At 40.8% G+C, this 23,750-nt stretch overlaps 1 protein-coding gene across 1 annotated transcript; it reads right to left on the bottom strand.

Moving 5' to 3' along the window:
* Nucleotides 1–663: 663 nt before the first annotated feature.
* Nucleotides 664–22,806, bottom strand: LOC142430557 (uncharacterized). The gene is given in 3 exon segments (XM_075535590.1): nt 664–716; nt 799–2,500; nt 22,735–22,806. Coding segments are annotated over 3 exon segments (1,827 nt in total).
* Nucleotides 22,807–23,750: the final 944 nt, after the last annotated feature.

Genomic DNA, 23,750 nt, shown 5'->3' with positions numbered 1-23,750 from the left:
AAAGGCCATAATCTGTGGATTCCAGATATCCTTCAGACCAGTAAGCCTGATCTATTTTATCATTTTGGTTTTGTTCCAGTTTCTTCTCCCACTCGATTCAGGGACCCTCTTTTGTGATCCCTTTCAGAGTAATTAGTAGTGGAAGCTGAACACCATCTAGTTCTTCTGGTTTCAGGGTTGTGGAGGCTGAGGTTTGTTGTGGTCCATTCATTCCCTGGATTAATTGTTCCCATCCAACAAAGAGCATGCAGGTGGGGAAGGCTCAAGTGGAATCAGGGTGGGCATTCTACTGCTTGGTATAGCTGTGATCCAGAAACACCAGGTTTAGCTCTCTTGCCACTGAAAGCAGGAAGAGCAATGAGGTACCCATGTACCCTGTAGAAGTCTGGAAGATCCACTCCCCACAAAGGTGGGTCATGTCAGCAGTGCTTAACATGGGTCCCCATAAGTCACAATTGTCTGTTCCTATGCTTGGTTCAGGCCAAACTGTAACACCTCTTCCTCGGTTTTGAAACCTTTTTTACACTAACGCCAATGAAAGTTTTTCTTGTGGGGAATTTTCTCATGTTCATCGAACTCAGATTTCCACATATAAGATTTTCCACATTTATTTCATGCAAAGGGCTTTTTTCCTTTGTGAAATCTCTGATGTGCTGTAAGGCATCACATCTGGCTGAAAGCTTTACCACACTCACCACATACATAGGGTTTTTCTCCTGTGAATTTGTAGATGAGTTTTGAGGTTTCCTTTATGAATGAAGCGTTTGCCACACTCACTACATATATGGAGTTCATCGCCAGTATGAGTTCGCTGATGAACAGTGAGAGAAGTCTTCTGGATATAGCCTTTGCCACATTCACCACATACATGGAGTTTCTCTCCAGTACGAGTTCGCTGATGACCAGTGAGAACAGTCTTCTTCATAAAGGCTTTGCCACATTCACCTCATACATGGGGTTTCTCTCCAGTATGAGTTCGCTGATGAACAGTGAGAACATCCTTCCTGAGAAAGGCTTTTCCACATTGAGCACATACATGGGATTTTTCTCCAGTATGAGTTCGCTGATGAACAGTGAGCGCATTCTTCCAGATAAAGCCTTTGCCACATTCACCACATACATGGGGTTTCTCTCCAGGATGAGTTCGCCGATGCACAGTAAGCTTACTCTTGCTGATAAAAGTTTTTCCACATTCACCACATACATAGGGTTTCTCTCCAGTATGAGTTCGCTGATGAACAATGAGAACAGTCTTCTGGATAAAGGCTTTTCCACATTCACCACATACATGGGGTTTCTCTCCAGTATGAGTTCGCTGATGCACAGTAAGGTTACTCTTGCTGATAAAAGTTTTCCCACATTCACCACATACATGGGGTTTCTCTCCAGTATGAGTTCGTTGATGAACAGTGAAAGCATTCTTCCAGATAAAGGCTTTTCCACATTCACCACATACATGGGGTTTCTCTCCAGTATGAATTCGCTGATGAGCAGTGAGACCATCCTTCCTGAGAAAGGCTTTTCCACATTGACCACATACATGAGATTTCTCTCCAATATGAATTCGCTGATGAATAATAAGCCTTTTCTTCAGGATAAAAGTTTTCCCACATTCACCACATACATGCGGTTTCTCTCCAGTATGAGTTCGCTGATGGACAGTGAGAGCAGTCTTCCCGTTAAAGGCTTTTCCACATTCACCACATACATAGGGTTTCTCTCCAGTATGAGTTCGCTGATGAATAGTAAGGTTACTCTTGCTGATAAAAGTTTTCCCACATTCACCACATACATGGGGTTTCTCTCCAGTATGAGTTCGTTGATGAACAGTGAAAGCATTCTTCCAGATAAAGGCTTTTCCACATTCACCACATACATGGGGTTTCTCTCCAGTATGAATTCGCTGATGAGCAGTGAGACCATCCTTCCTGAGAAAGGCTTTTCCACATTGACCACATACATGAGATTTCTCTCCAATATGAATTCGCTGATGAATAATAAGCCTTTTCTTCAGGATAAAAGTTTTCCCACATTCACCACATACATGCGGTTTCTCTCCAGTATGAGTTCGCTGATGGACAGTGAGAGCAGTCTTCCCGTTAAAGGCTTTTCCACATTCACCACATACATAGGGTTTCTCTCCAGTATGAGTTCGCTGATGAATAGTAAGGTTACTCTTGCTGATAAAAGTTTTTCCACATTCAACACATACATGGGGTTTCTCTCCAGTATGAGTTCGTTGATGAACAGTGAAACCATTCTTCCAGATAAAGGCTTTTCCACATTGACCACATACATGGGGTTTCTCTCCAGTATGAATTCGCTGATGAGCAGTGAGACCATCCTTCCTGAGAAAGGCTTTTCCACATTGACCACATACATGAGATTTCTCTCCAGTATGAATTTGCTGATGAGCAGTGAGATCACTCTTCCTGGTGAAGCCTTTCCCACATTCACTGCATACAAAGGACAATCCTGCCACATGAGGTTCCTGATGTCCCTTGAGGTATGATACACTGAAAACTTTTCCCACATTGCAAGGATTTTCCTAGATTTTTTCCTTCAAGACTTCTTTGATAATGTGCATTGAGTTTGAATGCTTTCTTGAATTTTTGCCCACATTGACTGCGTTCATAGGTATTATCTAATATATCAATAATCTGCTGCTCATAGAGCACAGAGTCCTCAATGGAGGTTGTCCCACATTTATCGCCTGTGTTTGTTTTCTCAATTTCATCAGACTCCTGATGCTGAATGCATTGTGACTTCATGAGCCTGGGTGGTTCACACTCAGGGAATTTCATTTCAGTACAAAATTGCTTTTGTTCAATGTGGAGAAAAGTTTTCTCATCTTCACTGAGCACACCTGACTTGTGTATTTTGTTGCTTCTGTTCTGATTTGATTCCTGAATGATTAAATCAAATTTTACAATTTTTTCATGTAAGCCAAACATCTCATAATTTTCCTTTGGAAGAAAATTGTGTTTGTGCTGAGAAACAGTACTTTCCAAAGTATTACAAATATAGCACCTTTCCGTTCTGTCCATGCATCTTTCACATTGCAAGTGCTCAAGCAAATGATCGTCATCTTTCTGGATTTCTATAAAAGGAAAGAACATTGACTCTTTACAACATCTTTACAATGGACATCTTAAAAGTATGCATTGAAACAAAGTTGATCTTTAGTGATATCCCTGTTATATGAATATAAATAAAACGCTATGATTAATGTTTATTGCCCACTGAAGAAATACAATTTTATAACAATCCAAATGATAAAAAGTTATTGTAGAAAAAGTTGGATATGAAAGTGATGAATTAACACGGATTTGGTATTTGCTTAAAAAGCTACTTGAAAATATTCGTCAAACATAATACAAGGAAGACACAGAGATCAGTAGACTGCAGGGGTGCTAAGGCTTGATATTTCCAGTTGGTAGAGGTCAGATATATTCACTCCATCAATCTTTACTGAAAGACAACTGAGTACTACATAAAGTTGGGAATGTGAAAAATGCAGAATGTTCAACTTGGGAGAAAACAACATTCACAGGTATAAATGAAAGGTATTATGGTACAGAAACATTCTTTATGTTTATGGAGCCTGTATTCTAGCTCACAACACTCATCTTTCAGTGTTGTCCTGTGGTGGCTTGCATGTTTCTGTGATGCCAGAAGCACTGCCACCCAGTATTTCAAATACAAGCAGGATCACCCATGGTGCACAGGGATTAGTGGAATCTCCAGAAATAGGGGCTGGGAGGAATACCTGGTGATCTATCTACTTCTGGAACATGAATCCTTCAGATGTAATGTCAATGGGATAACACTGAAGAAGTACTAAATCCTCAAATTACAGTCAATGGTAATGAAGTGGATGGAGGGGAGCTCTGGGGACCCTCAGTGGTTGACATGCCATGACAAAAAATGAGAAAAGAAATAGCTACAAACATCCTCTAATAATTGGAAGTTGGAATATATGAAATTGTATCAAGAAAAAAATTTCAAGTTGTCCAAACAAAATGCAGTGTTTAAAAATTGATAATATATGAGTTATTCAACTAAATAGACTGGAGTTGGCTATTTTTAATCAGATAATCAAGTGGTTTATAAGGCTGAGGCTGACAAATTAAAGAAGACTGGCATCATATTCATCATCAAAAAGTACACTGCAAGATCTTCCCTGAAGTATCATTCCGTCAGTAGATGCTTAATACTCATATGCTTGCAAGTAAGACCAGTTGCTACAAGTGTTACTACATTTGTGCACCAACTGTTTAAGCAAACATAAAGCATGGGATCCATCCCCACAGTCTAAAGGGCTCATAGGAGTAGCGTGTGCAATTAAGGAAGATAAAGCAGACAGCAAAACAGGGTAGAGTGGCTTCATCTCCGATGATGGAATAAGATAGCGAGGTCATTTAACAGTGAGTTCATATAGGAGCCAAGTGTGCACGCCTCCAAAAGGCACAGGCACAACAGAACGGACAAGTGGAAATGTGGGCATATGTTGAACTCTTTTAAAACACTTCTTGATAAGTATCAGGCTGTGGGAAACTGAAGACCAAGAAGGGAATGGATGCAGACCGATTCTTTATTCTCAGAATTAAAGAAGATTGCAAGGCCCAGTATCTGGTTGGAGCGAGGCATTCACATTTGTAAGTTAGAGAAGACTCCCAGTCACATTCTCCTAATGAAAAATCATACTCACAATATCCTCTCATTATCATGCTTCCTTAATGATGCCTCATACAAGCATCATTACTATCTGCCACCAGCTTTAACTACAAGAGCAGAAATGTTGTTATTGTTCTCCCTGATCAGAGGCCAGTTTCTCCCCTTCACCTGCCTTCAGCCTCAGCACTGGTCTTAAATTACTCACCCAAATTAATTCAGGGACCTGCAGGGTAAAGATACTGCCTACCTTGTTATATAGGTAGGTGTCTGTAGGTGTAGCAGTGTGTGTGTGTGTGTGTGTGTGTGTGTGTGCAGGAGGTGGCTGCATGCCCTGAGACTATATAAATTGGTGAAATAATACAAAGCCTTTCTATATCTGCCCTTCAATTATACAACCATCCCTTAGAACCCATCCAGAGGGCATTTAAGAGACAAAGGGATTGTTGATTCCTTGAGTGATAGTGACAAGGGGAATCTGATTGCTTTTAAGACTAGGCATCTTTTAGCTGAGTAGCAAGAAGAAAGGCACCTGTAGGGGCTGTATACTAGCATCTTACTGGAGGGCAGTTATAGTGAAAACTCTATCTGGAGATTGTGCATTACCAGCTCTAGCTTTATCCTTGGGGCTGTGGAGGTTTTCTTCTAACATTAGTACTGGTTGTCCAAGCCCTGTGGTCAGGAATATAGAGATAAGGCTGCTTACACTTTGATCCAGATTTTGTTTTCCACAATAAATAAATTGAGCGTGGGGGAAAAAGGGGATAAAGCGGAGCTAATATCAAAGAGTTTAAGAAGAAAATGTTTTGAAACTGTGGTAGCAATTGTACAGCACTGCTGGATGTGACTAAACTGTGGAATGTTGTGATATCTTTAAGAGCTCCCAATAAAATTTAAATATATATACATATATAAATGTATATATATATATATATAGAAAATGTCACATAACTTTTGTAAGCTGACATTGATCAACCATACAATCATGTACGCTGATGATTGTAAAATTTGGGAACAATATTAGTAATTGGAAAATGCGGCCTTACTGACAGAAATGACACATAAGTTTACTGATAAAATTTTGAGTACCAATGATGAATTTACAGAAAATTCCTTATTAAACAACAAAAATGGAAACTGAACACATGCAGCTTTCTGAATGGAACAAACAAAAATCAAATCAACCACATCTCTTGAATGAAATGATGGAGAAGATCATTAGTCAAAACAAGGCAAGACTGATGTCTGAAGACTAATGACTGAAACAAGGTGAGTTGTAGGATGACACCAAGGACAGCATTGCACATATGGAAACAGAAAGACTACTCAAAAGACAGAAAATGAGAGAGAGCAATATTGAATAGACAGAAAATGAGAGGACAATATTGAAATATACTGTGCATTATATGAATAACAACAAAAAATATCTGTTGGAACATACAGCCAAACTGCTCTTTAAAAGCACCAAAGGTCATTTTTTCAGGCATTGGACCTGTTAAGAAGAAGGGGTGGGCCTAAAGAAGGCATACTGTATAGTAAGGAATATATAGCAGACATACATTTAATAAAAAAACATGAATGCGGGATGTTAAAAATGCCCTTTGCACTTACAAAATTATTGGGGAAACATACGAATTTTAACAAAACTTACAAGTAGAAAAAAATTGGACGTACAATGCGAAAATATATCCTAAGCTGATAAGATTTTTCTTGCTAGAAAGATGATTTTAGATACCTGAAAATAACAAAGTTATAAATGTGGTTCACCAAAAGGAGTAAAATATAGAGAACTACGTCCATTAAAGAATTCCAACAAAGAAGGCAATTTGACCATCTCTATTAGAAAACAGAAAGAACTTATTTCACCAGAATGAAGAAAACTTTAAAGGGACAAGAGAACAAATGAGAAAATGGACACCAAAACCTTTAGGGAAAGCTAAGGAAGCACAAAGGAGACCCGTTTATGGTGGGAGTTCAAGATCCAAGATGGTGCTGCATACTGCAAAGGGCAATCCATTCTCACTTAGTAGGGGAGAAATGTGCTGTATTCAGAGGACAGTTACAAATTCAGAGTTCTCTGGAGAGAAGCTTGCAAGATGGATTTTCATAGTAAGGTGCAAGATGGATTTTCATAGTAAGGTAGAAGCATATAAAAGCGGGGAAGTTTTGAGAATCTTAAAGAACGAAAATTATGGAAGCAAACATACAATAGTATAAATCAAATAACTGGAAATCTAATCTCATGAGAGCTACAGAAGTACTTCTCTCAACTTCTAGGAAAAGTGAGCTCTCACATTTCAAGAAGCACACACTTTTATGCATTTCCCGATACCTACTATGGATGTAAGGCCTTCTGCCAGTTGAATCAACTCGGCCAGCCAATTCCCCTAAAGGTATTTTAACCATACCCCTGAAAAATTGCACTATACCTTGTTTCTAATACCGACCAAAGTTCTCCTTGTTGGGAGTTGAGAGAAACCTTCTCAATGTCAACTAGATAACATGTGTGAGAAATTACAGAATCTTAGACACACCAAAATTAGCCTAAAGTTTGTAAAGCCTGAAGAATGTTGTAGTTCTAGGAAATTCATGTTCAGAGGAACAAAATAAAGGGTGTTCTCTCAAGGACAGAAGACCTTACCCATTAACTTAGGACCAGAGAATGCAATGAGAATCTACCTTCTTGAGAACACAACAGACACTGCAAAGATTTTACACATAAGATAGGAAAAGCCAGGGACAAGGTCAATGACTTGAGAATTCTCCTCACCAATGGAAACCAGGTTGCGATAGTTCTCCAACATCACATCCTGATATAGGGTCTTCTGAGCAGGGTTCAGGAGCTGCCATTCCTCCTGGGTGAACTTTACAGCTACATCATTGAATGTCAGTGATTCCTGTAGTAAGTGGAGTGTATTTAATGATGTATTTTTCATTTGAAAAATTAAAAAAAATATCTTACAGTAAAGAAAGCAAAACAGTAATGGAAACTGTACGTTCCATAATGTGTAGTAAACTGAGAACTTGGTAGAAAGTATTTGACCTTATTTCGACATTGGCAACCATGGGGATGGAAAACTAGCCCTGTTTTCAGAAAGATCTCCATTGTTCTGAGAAAGGAATGTTTTCATATACACATTATCCAGGTCAAATAATGTGCTTCCCCAACAATAGCTCTCCATTAAGGAGCAGTCTTAAAGGAGTTACCATAGTAGATGAATCATTTCTGTGGCTGGTTACTTCACTATGCCTGAAGGTTATCTGTAGATCAATCAGGTTCTGTAGCCAACCCATCATAAATGTAGCAAATGCCTGGGGAGGGCTCAGGGCAGGTTTGAAGTCAACTAGCACTAGGTCAAGATGGTGCCTCACCATCTTGCTTGTTTATTGTTACCCGCTTATGATATTACTCATTGACTACGTATATGCTAATTGCATGATGTGTATGCCTTATGGAAAGATCTGTAACCTCCATTACATATACTCATTAGAAAATACATTCGCTTTCTCAGTCCTGACATGGGATGCGGAGCTCCTGTTCCCCACTGTCTGCTCTCTCTTCAATATTTGCCCCAATTGCAATGTCACTCCTGAGGATCACCATTTGAGTGCTGGGACCACCATGCTCCAAAATAATGCACCCACTCATAAAATTAGAATGTTGAGTACCAGTGAAATTATCTGAATGAGCTAGATATAGCTCAGATTTATATTCACACAAAGTAGATAAAAATAGCTCAGATTTATATTCATATAGAGTAGATTCATATTCACACATACTTGTTTATATTAACAAACAAGTTTACAGTACATTGTGAAATGGAATGAGGAGTTCTAGCAGTATCACCATTATAAGAAGCTCTGTACCTTCAGTGGCAATAGGTATCAGGAACAGTTCAGATGGGGGAAGTCAAACATACCTCAGCTCTCCCACATATTTGGTCAATATTCACACAAGTCATTCCTTCCACTCCACTCTTTGTCTGATACTAAATTGCATTCTGTTACCAAATAAAACTTTACAGAATAGATCAGAGTTGTCTATTAATGAACCAGGTACAACTTGGGATCAAGAACAAGAAGCTATAACTCAGAACCATTATCAGAATATTCACAGGCAATATCTGCCTTCCTGAATGCAGAACAACTTTCTATGTTCTTAAAGGGCACCTTAGCAAAATCTACTCTTGACAACATTAGGACAAATTTTTCTCAGCCACTTTTGCCTTAACTTTAATTACAAGGTCCTCTTGAACCTGCTATCTTTGACCACATGCTCTCCAAGGGGCCCATCGTAGCTCTGTTGCCATTGGGTGGACATCTGGAGCCCTCCTAATCTTGCCTAGGCAGGGAAGGTGCTGGGTTGGGCCAAGAAGCCATCATATCAGGAGGGAGAGAGAGAACCGCCTGCAGGCATGGTGTGGTGAGAGAGAGTGAGACACATTTGGTTTCGTTAGCCCCTGCAGCCACAGAGTTCAGAATGAACTCATAGATTAGGGATTTTCCAGCTTCCAAAAAGTCATGAGCCATTTCCTTGAATGGCAACTACGAGCTGCCTATGTGACCTGACTTTAGAGCTTTCTCTACTTCATGAGCCAACAGTTTTCTGTCCAACCTTCCCATTTGCCTTCATTTTGTGAGGCACTGGACTGTTGTCTGACCTGATGATGTGGTTCATCAGTGTTTTCAAACACAGTAATGAGGAGAACCCTCCAGACTGATACCAGGCCTCTATATAGATTTGGGACTCACCAGTTTCTACATCTTTAAGAGGGATTTATTTACTTGATGACTATTTAGTTTGTGAGATGCTGCAGAGCAAATCATGGACCATCCTGAACCTCTACCTCATAGGGACTGGTCTCCTACTGCTCCTGCACAATGCACTGTAATATTCATGGGTCATGAGCTGCACCAATGGAGATTATGACCATGTCAGAAAGGACACAGTGACAGAGCCAATGGGACAGGTCCAGAAAGGGCTTTTCAGCCAAGATAGTGGGACAGGCAGGCACTATGAAGAAGAGGATATCCCAAAGGAGTTGAGAGGAGCCTATAAAGATAGAACTAAGAAACGAGCCTATGTTTATAAGGAAAAATGTCTGAAAGGGAACAGGGAAAACAGGCCTTCCATGAAGAAGAGCAAATGTGCCTACATGGTCCTATAATATGAATGCCAATGTATAGCCTATTGATTCTGATACCAAATTACACTGTTACCGAAAAAACTTGTACCTGTGACTCTGGACTATAATTAGTCCATGGCCACTGCATAAAATTAATGAGCTGAGTAGGAGCAGGCTGTGGCAAAGATACTGGTGTCATAACTGTAAAACTGGAGGGTACAGGTATGTTTAAGCACTGCCTCATACAGGTATGCTTAAGCTCTGCCTCATTGACGGTTAATGCTCTCTCCTGCATCCATAGTTAGAGGAGGTGAGATGCTGTCAATTATTTTTAAACCACTATTGCTACAAGGCCCATTTTAGATGCATTAAGGAGGATGTTGCTGTTTGGGAGACTATGTAACATATCACCTTCAGAAAGAAGCATTAAAGAAACTTAATCAGACAAAAATCAGATGGAATAGTGAACTCTCCTAAAGAAGTGATTTTATTTCTCCTAAAAACTATGCATAGCATATAATTTCAATGATTCTCAGGAGCTGGCCATAGAATAATTAATTATGAGTTGGAAGATGTCATCCAAAGCATCCTCAGTTACGTATTATGTTGAATGTCAATAGTTCAGTGTTAATCCTATGATCAACATATCCTAATCTTCTCCAGCAAAATGTTGAAGTCAGAGTCACAGTTTATCTCTAACTTCTACTATTTCAAATCTCCACTTTGACAATGAACTGAATCAGTATTATACAGGTTTCTTCAATTCCAATAAGAAAAACAGAAAAGAATAAAACACATCAGAATCACCTGAGCCTTGGTCATTTTCTTTGGTCCTTAGGACACTGCTGGCAACTGGGATGTTCTTTTTGTCTTATCTGGATCACTTCTAATGATGCTCACAAATTTCAATCTCTAAAGAGGACATTCCAAAAGTAATAAAACCAGGCACTTATTCCACCTTCCTCTAAGCTGCTGGTGATGCACCATCTGCAGGCTGATGGGAGAATACAGTGTGAGTAACACATAACCTGTAGGTCCAGATGCTGTTACTGTTCTTTCCACCTTCTTAACACACATAGTTCTCAATACTGTTAACGGTGCCCTTATTGAATGATGGGAAGCATGCTTCTATTATGAGCAACAAAATAGAAAACAAATAATTTTTAAGACATGTGAATAAAATATGACTTTACAACAAATAGAGATTGGGTAATCAAATAAAAACGTCAAAAAAAGAAACAAAAATGTTGTATCCCTACCTCACAGCATACAAAAATATCCATTTCTAACTGTGTGACTCTCAAGGAGAATGACAAGTCAATGAAACCTTATGTTAATTAAGGCTTTAATTAACTTTATGTTAATTAAAGCATTTGGAAATGTGTTAAATGGGCTATATAAAGAGCCATTATAAACTAAAGATTGACCAGAGGGACTCTGCAGAATTCAGCCTAGCAGAGTAGCTTAGAGGGAAATTCAACACTGCTGGAGCACAGGAGGAGCATCATAACAAGTAGGCACAGACTCACAGGGTTTTAAGGGGCTGGGGCCTTTTGACTTACCTCTGTCTAGGCCGGTTGGGGCTTGACTTTGACCCTGCCACTGTCTCTGCTGGAGCCTGGGAGCAATTGGATCCTGTAGGGCGGATTGGTCTCAACACAGCCACAGTTTGCCACCACCCACCTTGGGGCAGGGACCGAACCCTAGTGGCTCCTCTCTGTCCGCACCTCGGACTTAGAGGTCTGCCCAGGGGCCTTTTCTCAACACAGCCATGGATTGCTGCTGCCTGCTCTGAGCAGGGACTAAACCCATGTAGCTCCACTGGCTGGGACTGCAACTCAGATACATGGTTGCTTTGTTTCCATCTCTTCACTATATCTCCCCTCCCCACCCCCCACAGGCCCAGAGGGCTTGCCTTTTAACTGTTTTTTCTCCTCTTTGTCGCTTTCTTGATCTCTTACACACTACTGCTAACCTCCAGACCACTCATCTTACACTAGGGCATTTACGCCTGCAAAACCCAAGCTATGTGAGTTCCACCCTGAGTAGCTAGCACAGGGTGGGGGAAGGCCCTGCACACCGCCACCAGAGGATACTCTGCTCTACTTAATTGCTTTCCTGCCTGTGTGCCTGGAGTCCTAAGGTAGCTCGGCCAACAATCCTCAATGTGCCAAGCTGCTGCATTAACTTCTGCCCAACCTTCGCAACACCAAAGCAGGCAATCCACGAGCCGTCTGGATCACTCCCCTGATAGGGAAGGCACAGGAAGATAAAGTGGTAGGCTAATTCCATAGTGAAATAAGCTATAGGCAGTTTGAAGAAGCACTCCTACAAGTCTCCCACAGAGAGCCAGTGCCCTCTGTCTCCCTAGAAAATGGTACCTGGCCCCTCTAAAACAACACAACGCAAACAGCCATCATCCCCAACGACCTCAACAAAAAAATGGGAGAAACAAATGGCAATGGCAGAAGATGTCCTAAACATAATGACATGCAGAGAAGAAGCAGACATGGAGCTGCCACAGAAAGAAATTTTCAGAATGCTACTTGGAGTCATACAGGATATAAGGGAAACAATACAGAAAATGGGTAAAATGATAGAAGAGGTAAAAGCCATAAACCAAAGGGAAATACAGGAGCTTAGGGAGTAGATAACAAAAGCCAATAGCAGCCTGAGGGACCTTGAGAAGCGACTGGTGGTATCAGAGATCCCCATCAGTGACTTGGAGGACAGCCAAGCAGACTTTAACAAACATGAACAAAAATCTAATAAGATCGTCAGAGAAGCTGAAGAAAACTTAAGAGCTATGTCTAGATGGTATGATGCGGAGCAATATTAGAATTATTGGCTTACCAGAGGAAGACACAACAAAGAAGTCATCTGAAACAATAGTGAGAGAATTCTTGGAGGAAAGCTTCCCCAGCATAATGAGTGAAAACCAGGCAACCATTCTGGAGGCTGAAAGAACACCAGCTAGACTAAATCCCAAAAAGAAGTCACCAAGGCACATAATAGGTAAATTATCCAACTTTGAGGAAAAGTAGAAAATCATGAGAGCAGCTAGGGAAAAAGAAGCAATCACATATAAAGGTTCCCAAATAAAAATATGCTCAGACCTATCAGCAGAAAATATGAAGAAAAGGAGAGAGTGGAAAGATATTCCAAAAGTTGAAGGAAAACAATGCAAACCCAAGAATATTCTACCCAGCCAAATTATCGATCAAGAGAGATGGACAAGTAAGAGTCTTCCCAGACAAGGAAAAACTCAAAGAATATGTTAGAAGAAACCCAGCCCTACAAAAGATCCTTGCCGACCCAGTATGGGCAGAAGAGCAACACTCACCAAGCATACATAAGAGACCACCACATAGAACAACCTCACCCAGAGGGCAAAAAAGAGAAAACAGACCTCAAGATAGCATTGATTTAAAGATAGAGACTTCAAAGGCTGCTGAGGTAAACTTAAAAAAAAAAAAATGGACAAAAGGGACAAAGGGAAAAGCTACAGTATACAAACATTCCTGGGGTGAGGACAAGGTAATAGGGCAGGAACCAGACCAAATACAGGGATACACATGGCAGACAACTAAAAAGGGGGTGGTGAAAGGAAAAAAATAATAATAAAGAAAAGGGTAGTCGGGGCACTGGGCACTAACCCACCCAAGGGGAGTGTATTGTTTGTGTCTCCATAGAGAAAGAGGGACCAGACTTTAACCCGGTGCTCCAAGATGTGAATTCAACATGTCAGCATGGAGTAGGGAACAAGTGGAGAGGTTTGTGGGGTCGGTCCCAACACCAACTAATAATTGGACAACTGCCCCTCCCCTCAGAAGCATTTATTTCAAATGATGGCACTGAATCTACAGCTACAGAAGAGGGACATATCTGATTGGACCACATGGGAGCAAATAAAGGGGAAGGAGAGTGGAGCACATCATGGCCCACCAGACCAGGAGGTCGATGTTCCCAATTAGAGCAGCCAGTCAACAGAGATGTTCACATGGCTGGCCCCACTATGAGACATGACGTCCCTCACTGACCCATAGCCCTACAGGGGACAACATCGGAGACACAGTGTGGGAATTGCACCTGATCAGATCCCGCCACATCGAGGCAAAACATTAAGGGGGTGCAACACAACAGCAAGGGGATGGAGCAACAAGGTCCCCAGGGAATGCTGAAAGTGCAATTTGGGGCCAGGACGTGGTGGCCCAACAGACTGCACTGCAAAACACTCCTAAAGGCCAAACAATCCTTGAACTAACTAGAAGCTTTTCTTTCTTGTTGTGTTGTCATTGGTTTGTTGTTGTTTTGTTGTATACTGTTGCTTGGTTGTGCTTTGTCTTGTTTTGTGCATGTTATTACCTCCGCAGGTCTGTCTAAATAAGATACACTGGATGAACAATTGGAGGACAAAACAATGGGACCGACAGTTCCGTAGGAACATGGCAGAGGAGGAGGTGGGGGGAAAGGTAGTGGTGTTAATAAACCCAGGGACAAGGGAACAACAAGCGATACAATTCGGTGGTCAGGAGGGCCTAGTAGGCCATGATCAAGGGTAATGTAACTAAGAGGAATTGCTGAAACCCTGGTGGGGACTGAGCATAGTAGTGAGACAGGAAGGAAGTCAAAGGAAATAGAGGAAAGAGCTGGGAAGCAAAAGGAATTTATAGAGGTCTGGATAAAGGTATGTACATATGCAAATATATTTATACATTAGGATCGGAAAATAGATCTATATGCACAAATTTATAGTGTTAGTATTAAGGTAGCAGAAGTACATTGAGCCTCCACTCAAGTAATTCCTCTATGCAAGAATACTTTCTTCTATTATATTGGCATTCTAAGATGCTCACGTTCCGGACACAACCATTGAAGACAAAGAGGGTGAACAACCAAATGTGGTGAAGAAAGCTGATGGTGCCCATCTATGAAGAAATATAGCATCTGGGGTCTTAAAGGCTTGAAGGTAAACAAGCAGCTATAGTGAACTTTTGCATCCCAATACAGATAATGTTGTTAATGTAGTATTATTTGCTATTACCTAATGCAGTTAGATCACGGTTCTCAATTTATGGTTCGAGACCCCTTTGGGGGTAGAATGACCCTTTCACAGGGGTTGCCTGATCCATAATAGTGGCAAAATTACTGTTACAAAGTAGCAACAAAAGAAATTTTATGATTGGAGGGTCACCACAACATGAGGAAATTTATTAAAGGCTCGCGGCATTAGGAAGGTTGATAATCACTGAGTTAGACAGTTGGCCTATCCAAGTATACAGTCTTTCTAGCTATGTCCCCTTAACTTCTTCCAAATTACTTGAGTGGGTTAGTCGCCCGCAAATGTGAACGAGGAAAGAAGCCCATCATAGTGCTGACTGCTGGACTGTAACTGCAATGTCAGCAGTTTGAAACCACCAATTTCTCCTTGAAAGCAGGATGGAGCTTCCTTCTCCCATGAGTGACATGGCTTTTTACTCCGCTACAGAGTTACAGTCTTGGAAACCCACGGGGACTATTCTACCCTGTCATACAGGCTCGCTATGGGTCAGTGTTAACTTGATGGCAGTGAGTTTGGTTTTTTGGTTTTTTTGTTTGTTTGTTTAAGAGGACTGGACAGCTTGCCCAACAATAAATTGGTAACTTTGTGCCTTTTGGTTACAAAAATTAACTGTCTGAAACCAAACCTGAGGATTAGTCAAATTGGAAATCGTGTTAGGACTAATTGAGTCATTTCAGAGAGAGAAATTGGGATCTCACTTCCATCAAAAAAGAAGAGGCAGGAGTAGGGAGCTTTGGATCCTGGATTCTTGCATTGAAACTCTTCAATCCCAAAGACAGAGCTGTGACACAAGAGAGAAAGTGATGGGGAGAAGCAGCAACACAGACACGGTGGCAGCAGAATCAAGAGATGAGACAGAGCAGTGCAATTCCCAGGCTACAGGACAAGAGTTGAGTGCCTTTGGGCAGAAGGCTAGTAGGAAAAGTGAGGTACATATGATTACTTATCTGGGGAACTAGATTTGCCACCCTACAGAGAGCTGAGTGTGTTTGGTGTGAGGCTAAGGTGCAGAGTGAGCATTTATCCGCAGACCTAAGAGACCTTTGTAACGTTTGCACATTTAGGACAGAAGCCAGGGGGTTGCAGAACCTGACCTCACCTGCAGGGATGGCTGTCAAGATGCTGTCCCAAAGAACTGTACCTTGAGTCATTCTGATCCTAAATTGTGTGTTAGAGTAGAAAAGTAACCCCTTTGTCAAATATAAATTAAGGAGGAGATTTATTAAACTTTAAGAGACAATAAAAGACTCACATATCGTATGGATAAGGGAGGCCAGTAGCAGGAGGTAAAAATGCAATTGAGGATTCAGTCGGGACTCTGGATAACGGGGCACAGAACACAGATCACGACTGGTGGCAGATCAATACATCACAGATACAGGTGGGACTGTATCAGCAGGAATGGGATAATTTGGACCTGCACATTATTAGAAAGAAAAAATTACAAGACTGGTCCAGGGCCTTCAAACTGAGGCAGTCAAGGCTAGACTCATGACAATGGCCCCTGTGCTGTCCTCAGTAAGGTGAGCTCCATCAAGGATACATCTAGGCAGGCCCTTGGAAGGGGCTGCATGGAGAGGAGTGGAGGCAATCTATTTTCTAAGGCATTCTCCCCAAGGGGAAGATGATCTACATTCTGGGTTAATGATCAGAAAGAATTTAATGGAGGCTTAATCAAAATGGGGATGCAACAAGTGGACAGTTGTCACTGTCATCAGCAATGCAAACCTGAAACCCAGCTCAGTGCCACCAAATGGATTCTGATTATAGTGACCTTTAAAAGAAGGTAGAACAGCCCTTTGTGCGTTTCCAAGACTGTAACTCTTTATAAGATTAGAAATCCTGTCTTTCTCTCCAGGGGTGACTTGTAATTCTGAACCACTGACCTTGCAGTTAGCTGTCCAATCTGTATCCACTATGCCACCAGCCTTTTGAAAATCAGAGTGCACACAATTTAAGTTCTAATACAATTATTAAACGGTTACGTAACCAGTGCATTCTATCATTCAGCGACATGCACAAAGAACTTGGACCCTGACCATTGGGGAAGCCTGGGCCCTTGTACGCTGGCTTTTTCCTGGGTTCAGACCCCAGGAAGCCCGGATCCCTTCTGCTTCCCCTTAATTTCCTCCACCTAGCGACGCCCCTAGGAACTCCAGAGTTGCTCAACCTGTTTGGTGTCAGGTGAATGGTTTTGGTTAACAACCCAGTCAGATGTTGAAATCCTTCCTTGTGATGCTTCAATGTGCAAGACAGTAGTAACAGATTTCTAGCTCCCTAGACTGGAACATATTTCTCTGTGGCAAATCTTTGTTCTGAAACAGAAGAGGAGGCAATGTTAAGAAAGGCATGTCAGGTTGTTAGCCTGCACTTCTTGTGCTAAATAAATAGTGACCACCCTCAACCTGAGGATCAAAGTCCTGCTCCAATCTGAGGTGTTTGCATTAAACAAGAGCCCACTCTATCTTTACAGGGCAATTTTACTAATTTCTCAAATATCCTTATCAATTTGGATCCACATCCTATATATACAATATTTATTTTTAGAATAAAGTGGAAGTATTTAAGGCCTCAAAATTCTCAAGCTCCATTGAAGGTAAATATCTTCTTTTCACCAGCAATCTAACTGAAGAACAGAATATTTTATGAAGAATGTTCTTTTCAGCCTCTACTGCACCTCAGACCATAACCCTTGACATATTTGGCTAAAGTGATCAAGCAGAATCATGCTCATATATGCCACTCCAGTCAAGTGTAATCCCAGTTTAACCTGCTCCAATCCCCTTATACCCTGGGTACTCTTTACAATATATCTATTTTGTGTGAAGAAATCCCTATGATTGGGTAGCCCATTTATGCACAATAGTGAGGTAAGTAGAGAAACTTGTTTTAGAGGTGGACAACAAGAGACAGAGGGACACAAATAGGACATCCTAGAGGTACCTTGACCAAGACAGAGATATTCTAAATAAGAAAACAAGTCAGGGGAACCCTATTTACTACTCTCTTAAGCTCTTGTGTTTACGGATGTCTAATTTTAAAGCCTTTGGGATAGACTGCAGCCTACAGTCAAGAAATGTCAAGGGGTAGGTAGATAGGTGATGCCAAGAGCAAAGGTGAGGGCAGAAGCTTAAAAGAACAAGATGGATCCAGGAAAGAGATGACCGAGCAACCATTGTGTCATCTTGGCCTAGATTCTGGATTCCAAGCTTTCTTGGTAATGTTGAACGATGGCAAACAACACACACTGTAGGAAAGAGCTTATTGGCTTGGGTTCTAAGATGGCCCATCCATAGTCTCAGGTGTGAGTGATTATTTGTCAAGATTAGTGTAAATCATTTATCACTCTACACTGAGTAGTCAGCTGCAAGACCAGAGGATCTAGTCAGATCAAGTGATCTGAGAGTTGAGTGGGTTTCAGGATGCTCAAAAGGTCTATAAACAACTGAATCAAAATTAAATTCCAAAGGGTAACTGTAAGACAGATTAAAGTTGAAGACTCTAGCAACTAGACACCAGAGTATTCACATAGTATGAATAAACACTTTTATGTTTCTTGTCCAAGTTCAAGTTATTGGGTAAAACATAACAATGGTTATGAGAGTACACTTACTCACATTTTCTGAGACCAGTAATAACCTGTTAACAAGGTGAGATAATGATACTTCAAGAAAACTGCAGAGCAATATTGATAATGGATTTTCAAGAACATGAAAAAGTTCACCAAAAATATTGGTATTGGAGTCAGGCAACACATTAAAATAATTACATATGATGATTAATTGAAATCTGTCCTACAGTTGACTTACCATAAGAAAATAAGCACTGCAATATACCAATTAATGTAAAAAAAGAATTAATAATCTAAATAGAAGCATAAAACATACTGAGTTAGTTAGTTGTACCAACCTGGCCAATAAACACATGTGGGGTTAATTGAAGGGCAGAGGGATAAATGGCTTGGTGAGCCTCACCTTACTAGTTCTCGGGGTTTCTTGCTTTCTGATGGTGGGACCAGGGTGCAGGTGCCTTAGCCAATTCCCTGCTTCAGCTAGCAAGGCTCACTTCCTGCAAGTTGTCCCTGAGGAGGAGCCAAATGGATTACCCCGAAGCAGCCTAGGGTGCTGGATCACCCGTGTGGAGACCCCTGCTAGCACTGAGATGTTTACACATGCACTGATTCAGCTTTCCTCCTGCACTTGGCATCGCTGTGTCTGTTTTGTGAGATGGTGGAGGAATTTGTGGATTGGTATTGGACACATGGGTTAATATTGGACTTGTGGACTTGGGCAGCACTAGGTTTGGATGTTTTCTTGATGGGCACTTACCTTTATATAAAACTCTCTTTTATTCATGAGTTTCTGTGGATTTGTTTCTCTAAAGTACCCAGATTATCACACATACTAAACAAAGTCAAAGGCTTTTAATGCTAAGAAAAAAAAAACTACAAATCTAACATAAAACAGACATAGTTCAGTATGTTAATAAGATAATATACATTCCTAAAACAGAAAAAGTCAAAATGTCACACTTAGAGGAGAGAGAAAATACATCACCCCACCTCAGAAAAAGGACAAACATAAATGTCCACTTTTACCAATGATATTAAAAACTGACTGTATGTTCTAACTACAGCAATGAGATTAACATTTTTTAAAGAAGAGGCTTCCAAAAAGAAATAAAAATTCCTCGAATCATAATTTAGTTATCATATCCATAAAATATTAATGATATGTCATAAATAACTAATAAATATTAAAATGCTGTAGGCTACATTTCAACACACAGTAATAACTTTTGGTACAAACTCACTAACCATTAATTGCTAATCAGGAGGGTAAAGGGAAAATGATGGGAGAAAGGAAACTGATCACAATGATCTACATATAACTCCCTCCCAGAGCGATGGAAAACAGAAGTGTATGAAGGAAGACATCTCTCTGTGTAAGACATGAAAAAATAATAATAATTTACAAATTATCAAGGGTTCATGAGGGAGAGAGGGGAATAAAAATGAGAAGCTGATAGCAAGGGCTCAAGTAGAAGGAAAATGTTTTAAGAATGACTATGCCAACAAATGTACAAATGTGCTTGACACAATGGATGGATGTGTGGATTGTGATAAGAGTTTTACAAGTCCCTGATGTTTTAATTTAAGAAATACAGCATGATCAAAATTACAGCATTTATCTTACAGAACAAGAACTGCAAAATTATTCAGATCAGAACCCTGAAACAGGGAATGTTACCAACCACTTTGTGATGAAAGTCATGGATTTAGAGTCCTGTAGTTTTCTGTAGTGTTGAAGGTCCTCATATACTGATGAATTAATGAATGAAAACAAGAAAATTCTATGCACATATTAGTGACTATATATGGATTTACATATATAGACACATATATGTATATGATACACACACATATATTAAGCTGGACAGCAAAAAGGATTGATGTTCACCCAAAAACTGAAGTTTGGGGACTTGAACACACTGAGCCATGGATGCTCCAGCTAGCATTGGACCCATGGGCTTCAGTTGAACTGGGCTGGGTTCTCTTGATAAAAGTTTACTTCTTGATATAAAGCACTTTCTTATGCACATGTCAGTGTCTATAGTTGTATTTTTCTAGACAACCCAGCCTAACATAGGTCTCCATCACATTGGTGTCCTATGAGGGCGAAAAGGTGTATCTGACAAGCTTCTCTTGGAGAAAGGCACATCACCAGGAAGTCTGAAAAGATTATCAACAATTCCCTGACATCGAGCCAATCCTGTTCCTCCAGGTCTGTGGATTTTGGGTGGGTGTAAATCTACTTATAATAAAAGTATCCTGTTAAGCTTGTAAAAAACACAGAGCACTTACAAGGCACAACACACATATTCTCTGTACCAAACGTCAACACTCACATTTATAACATGTAAAGAAACATAGTAGACTCAAAGTCACACTTGATGTAAGACGTTAGTATAACACTAAGAGCTTTATATTCATGGGGAAGCATGACATGCACACTTCAGAGAGGAAATTACTACACTTGTTTATGTAACAAGTATTCCCATTACTCAGCCGACATACTACAGTAGCATCAATAAATATGCCCCCCCAACACACACAGATTTTCCTTTTTAATGAAAATATTCACAGCTACTGAAGCCAGGTTTCTAAAAGATTCCATCATCACATGTCTATAGAGTTTCCTCTGAAAAGGATCCAGCAATGCCCATTCTTCCTAGGAGAAGTCCACAGCCACCTCTTCAACAGCCACAGTGTCCTAAAACATCCCATAGATTCTGGTTCGGCAAGGTACCATGCATTCCACTATGTGAAAGCATGAAGATAACAGTCCTGGGAAAGAGAGACCTCACATGGGGATTAGACACAGGGGTCTTGTCCTCCTAAGGTTTACCATCAGGGTCTAGCTACCAGCCTCGTCCTTTCACCCACTAGACCAGCGGTTCTCAGCCTGTTGCTTGAGACCCCTTTGGGGGCCCAACGACCCTTTCATAGGGGTCACACAATTCCTAACAGTAGCAAAATTACAGTAATGAAGTAGTAACGAAAATAATTTTTTGGTTGAGGGGTGAGCACACATGAGTACTGTCTGAAAGGGTCGCAGCATTAGGAAGGTTGAGGACCACTGCACTACACATACTTCCTCACTAATTACATGCTATCCCAACAACTGCATTCTTTTGGCATTATGTGTCTATCTCTGTACAGTTTGTCTGTGACCAACCGCAAACTCAGTCTTCTCTATGTGGTTCTGAATAGAAAACAACTAGAACACACAACATAAATCAGACAAATGATAAAAAATAAAAGCCTCAATTCCACATCCACATCCTCTTTCCATTGGAGGGAGGACATAAATTCACCTCCTTGCACAGGACCAACCAGAATATTTATCAAAACATGAAGCACAGGGTGGAAGCAAGATAACAACTAGGAAGCACTGCAGAATTTGTTGTTTTTCCCTTTAGCCCCTCCTTAGCCATTGGAGAGCTGCAGGTATGAACTAGCAAAGTAGCAACCCAAAACCCTGAATTCATGGTATCCTCTTGGAGAATTCTACATGATCAAGAGCTGGCATATTAACTACTGAAAGAGGTGATTATTTGGGGGATTATGAAATTTTTGTAGTGTTTCTATGTTACTCGCCTACTATTCAGTCACTCTACGGTTGCCCTCTTGTGTATTTTGTACCTTTGTGGAGATAGGCTAAGCTATTGAAAAGGGAAACAGTGCAAGAGTGAAAGGTAACAATAGAATATAGATATCCTCAAAATCTTCCCACTCTGAGACACAAAGCTACTGTCATGTAATTATTATCACCTGCTCCCCTCCAAAAATAGTGGATACGCACATCAATACACACTAAGCTCATAGGATATACTGACAAAAGAGCATAATGTGGGCAGTATCATAATAGCATGTCCTTTTTGCTGATTGGGAAAATGTATTTAGGTTCCAATTTTCTTATAAGTTGACTGAACTTCAATGCATTTGACTGTTAAACTGTGTTAGGATTCAAGGACTAACACACCAGGATTTGAGATGGGCCACTGTAAGATTTTTTCACATTTGCAGATCATGGAAGGCAGACTAGTTGAACATGATGACCACTAGCATTCTCTTAGCTGTGGGACTGGCCTCTATGACTTGTCATACTTTTGTTCCCACATTTTGTCAGGAGAGACAAGTCCCTGGAGAAGGACATCTGTGGGGAGCAAGGCCAGACCCCACAACTAATCACGGGTTCAGTAAGCGCATTGTACGGTTAATATACATAAAGATTATAATAAAGTCAGAGAGCATGACAGGTAAGAGATTGACATAATGGCGTTAGACACATTTCAGAGTAGCATGCTCACCTCATAGACGGCCATGATCTTATTACCAGACAGGTCCACATACAGCGTGGGCAGAGGGCAGAAGAAGTGCATCAATGTATCGGTCCCAACACATAGCTAACAGAAGCTTATATCTACTTATTGGGCTTGATTACAGGTAACCTCAGACATCACAGGAAGGGGTTGAACTATAGGCATTGCAAGCAATAGGAGCGGGGATATACAATGGGCATAGGTGTAACAGGAAGGGGATGAGCTAGGGGTGAACACATGATGGGAAGGGGAAGGACTAAGGGTATACACGTGACAAGGGCAGCTCCCTAAACTCAATATGGCAGCCTAACCTTGATCACCCTTGAGTGGGCTTGACTCCCTGGGTTCTCCTTCAGAGAAACAATTTACTATTCTCCTTATCAGAAGAGACAGGGTCCTGCTTGTTGTGGGATAAACAGTGGTGTCTGCTTGTTCTGAATGGCTGATAACCCTTAGGGAGAATATCCCCTGACCTACATGTGTTGACCTTCAAGTGTAGTCATTTGACACATGTAACAAGCAGCTAAGTTTGGCATTTATTTGGGGGAGACAACTTGGGAGAAATCCTCTATTTCCCCAGACATTGTGCTTGGTAAGGTAGAGAGAGGTAAAGAAGAGAAAGGCCTTCCAACAAAATAGATCGACACAGGGGCTCAAACATGGGAACATTTGTGAGGATGGTGCAGGACAGCGCAGTGTGTCATGCTGTTAGATAGAAGGTTTTAGGGGATTGGAATGGACACAAAGCCACCTAAAAACAACATAAAAGAGGCTGCACTTGGATACTAATATTTCATGGCATCGTCAACTAGCTATGTCACATGAACTGCCACGGTCACTCTCCAATTCTGCTACAACAGTGTTAAGTAATGTCGATCCAAGAAGCCTTTCAAAATCTCATCTACAGCAATGCATCAGGTGACATGTTTAAAGCCTTCCCATTCCTTTATGATGAACCAAAACAAGATGTAGGGCTGTCAAGTAAATTCTACCTCATTTTGACC

Source organism: Tenrec ecaudatus, chromosome 17, assembly GCF_050624435.1.
Source record: "Tenrec ecaudatus isolate mTenEca1 chromosome 17, mTenEca1.hap1, whole genome shotgun sequence".
Taxonomy (NCBI): domain Eukaryota; kingdom Metazoa; phylum Chordata; class Mammalia; order Afrosoricida; family Tenrecidae; genus Tenrec; species Tenrec ecaudatus.
Note: the sequence above shows the minus strand (reverse complement) of the source record. Positions and strands in the feature narration are given on the sequence as shown.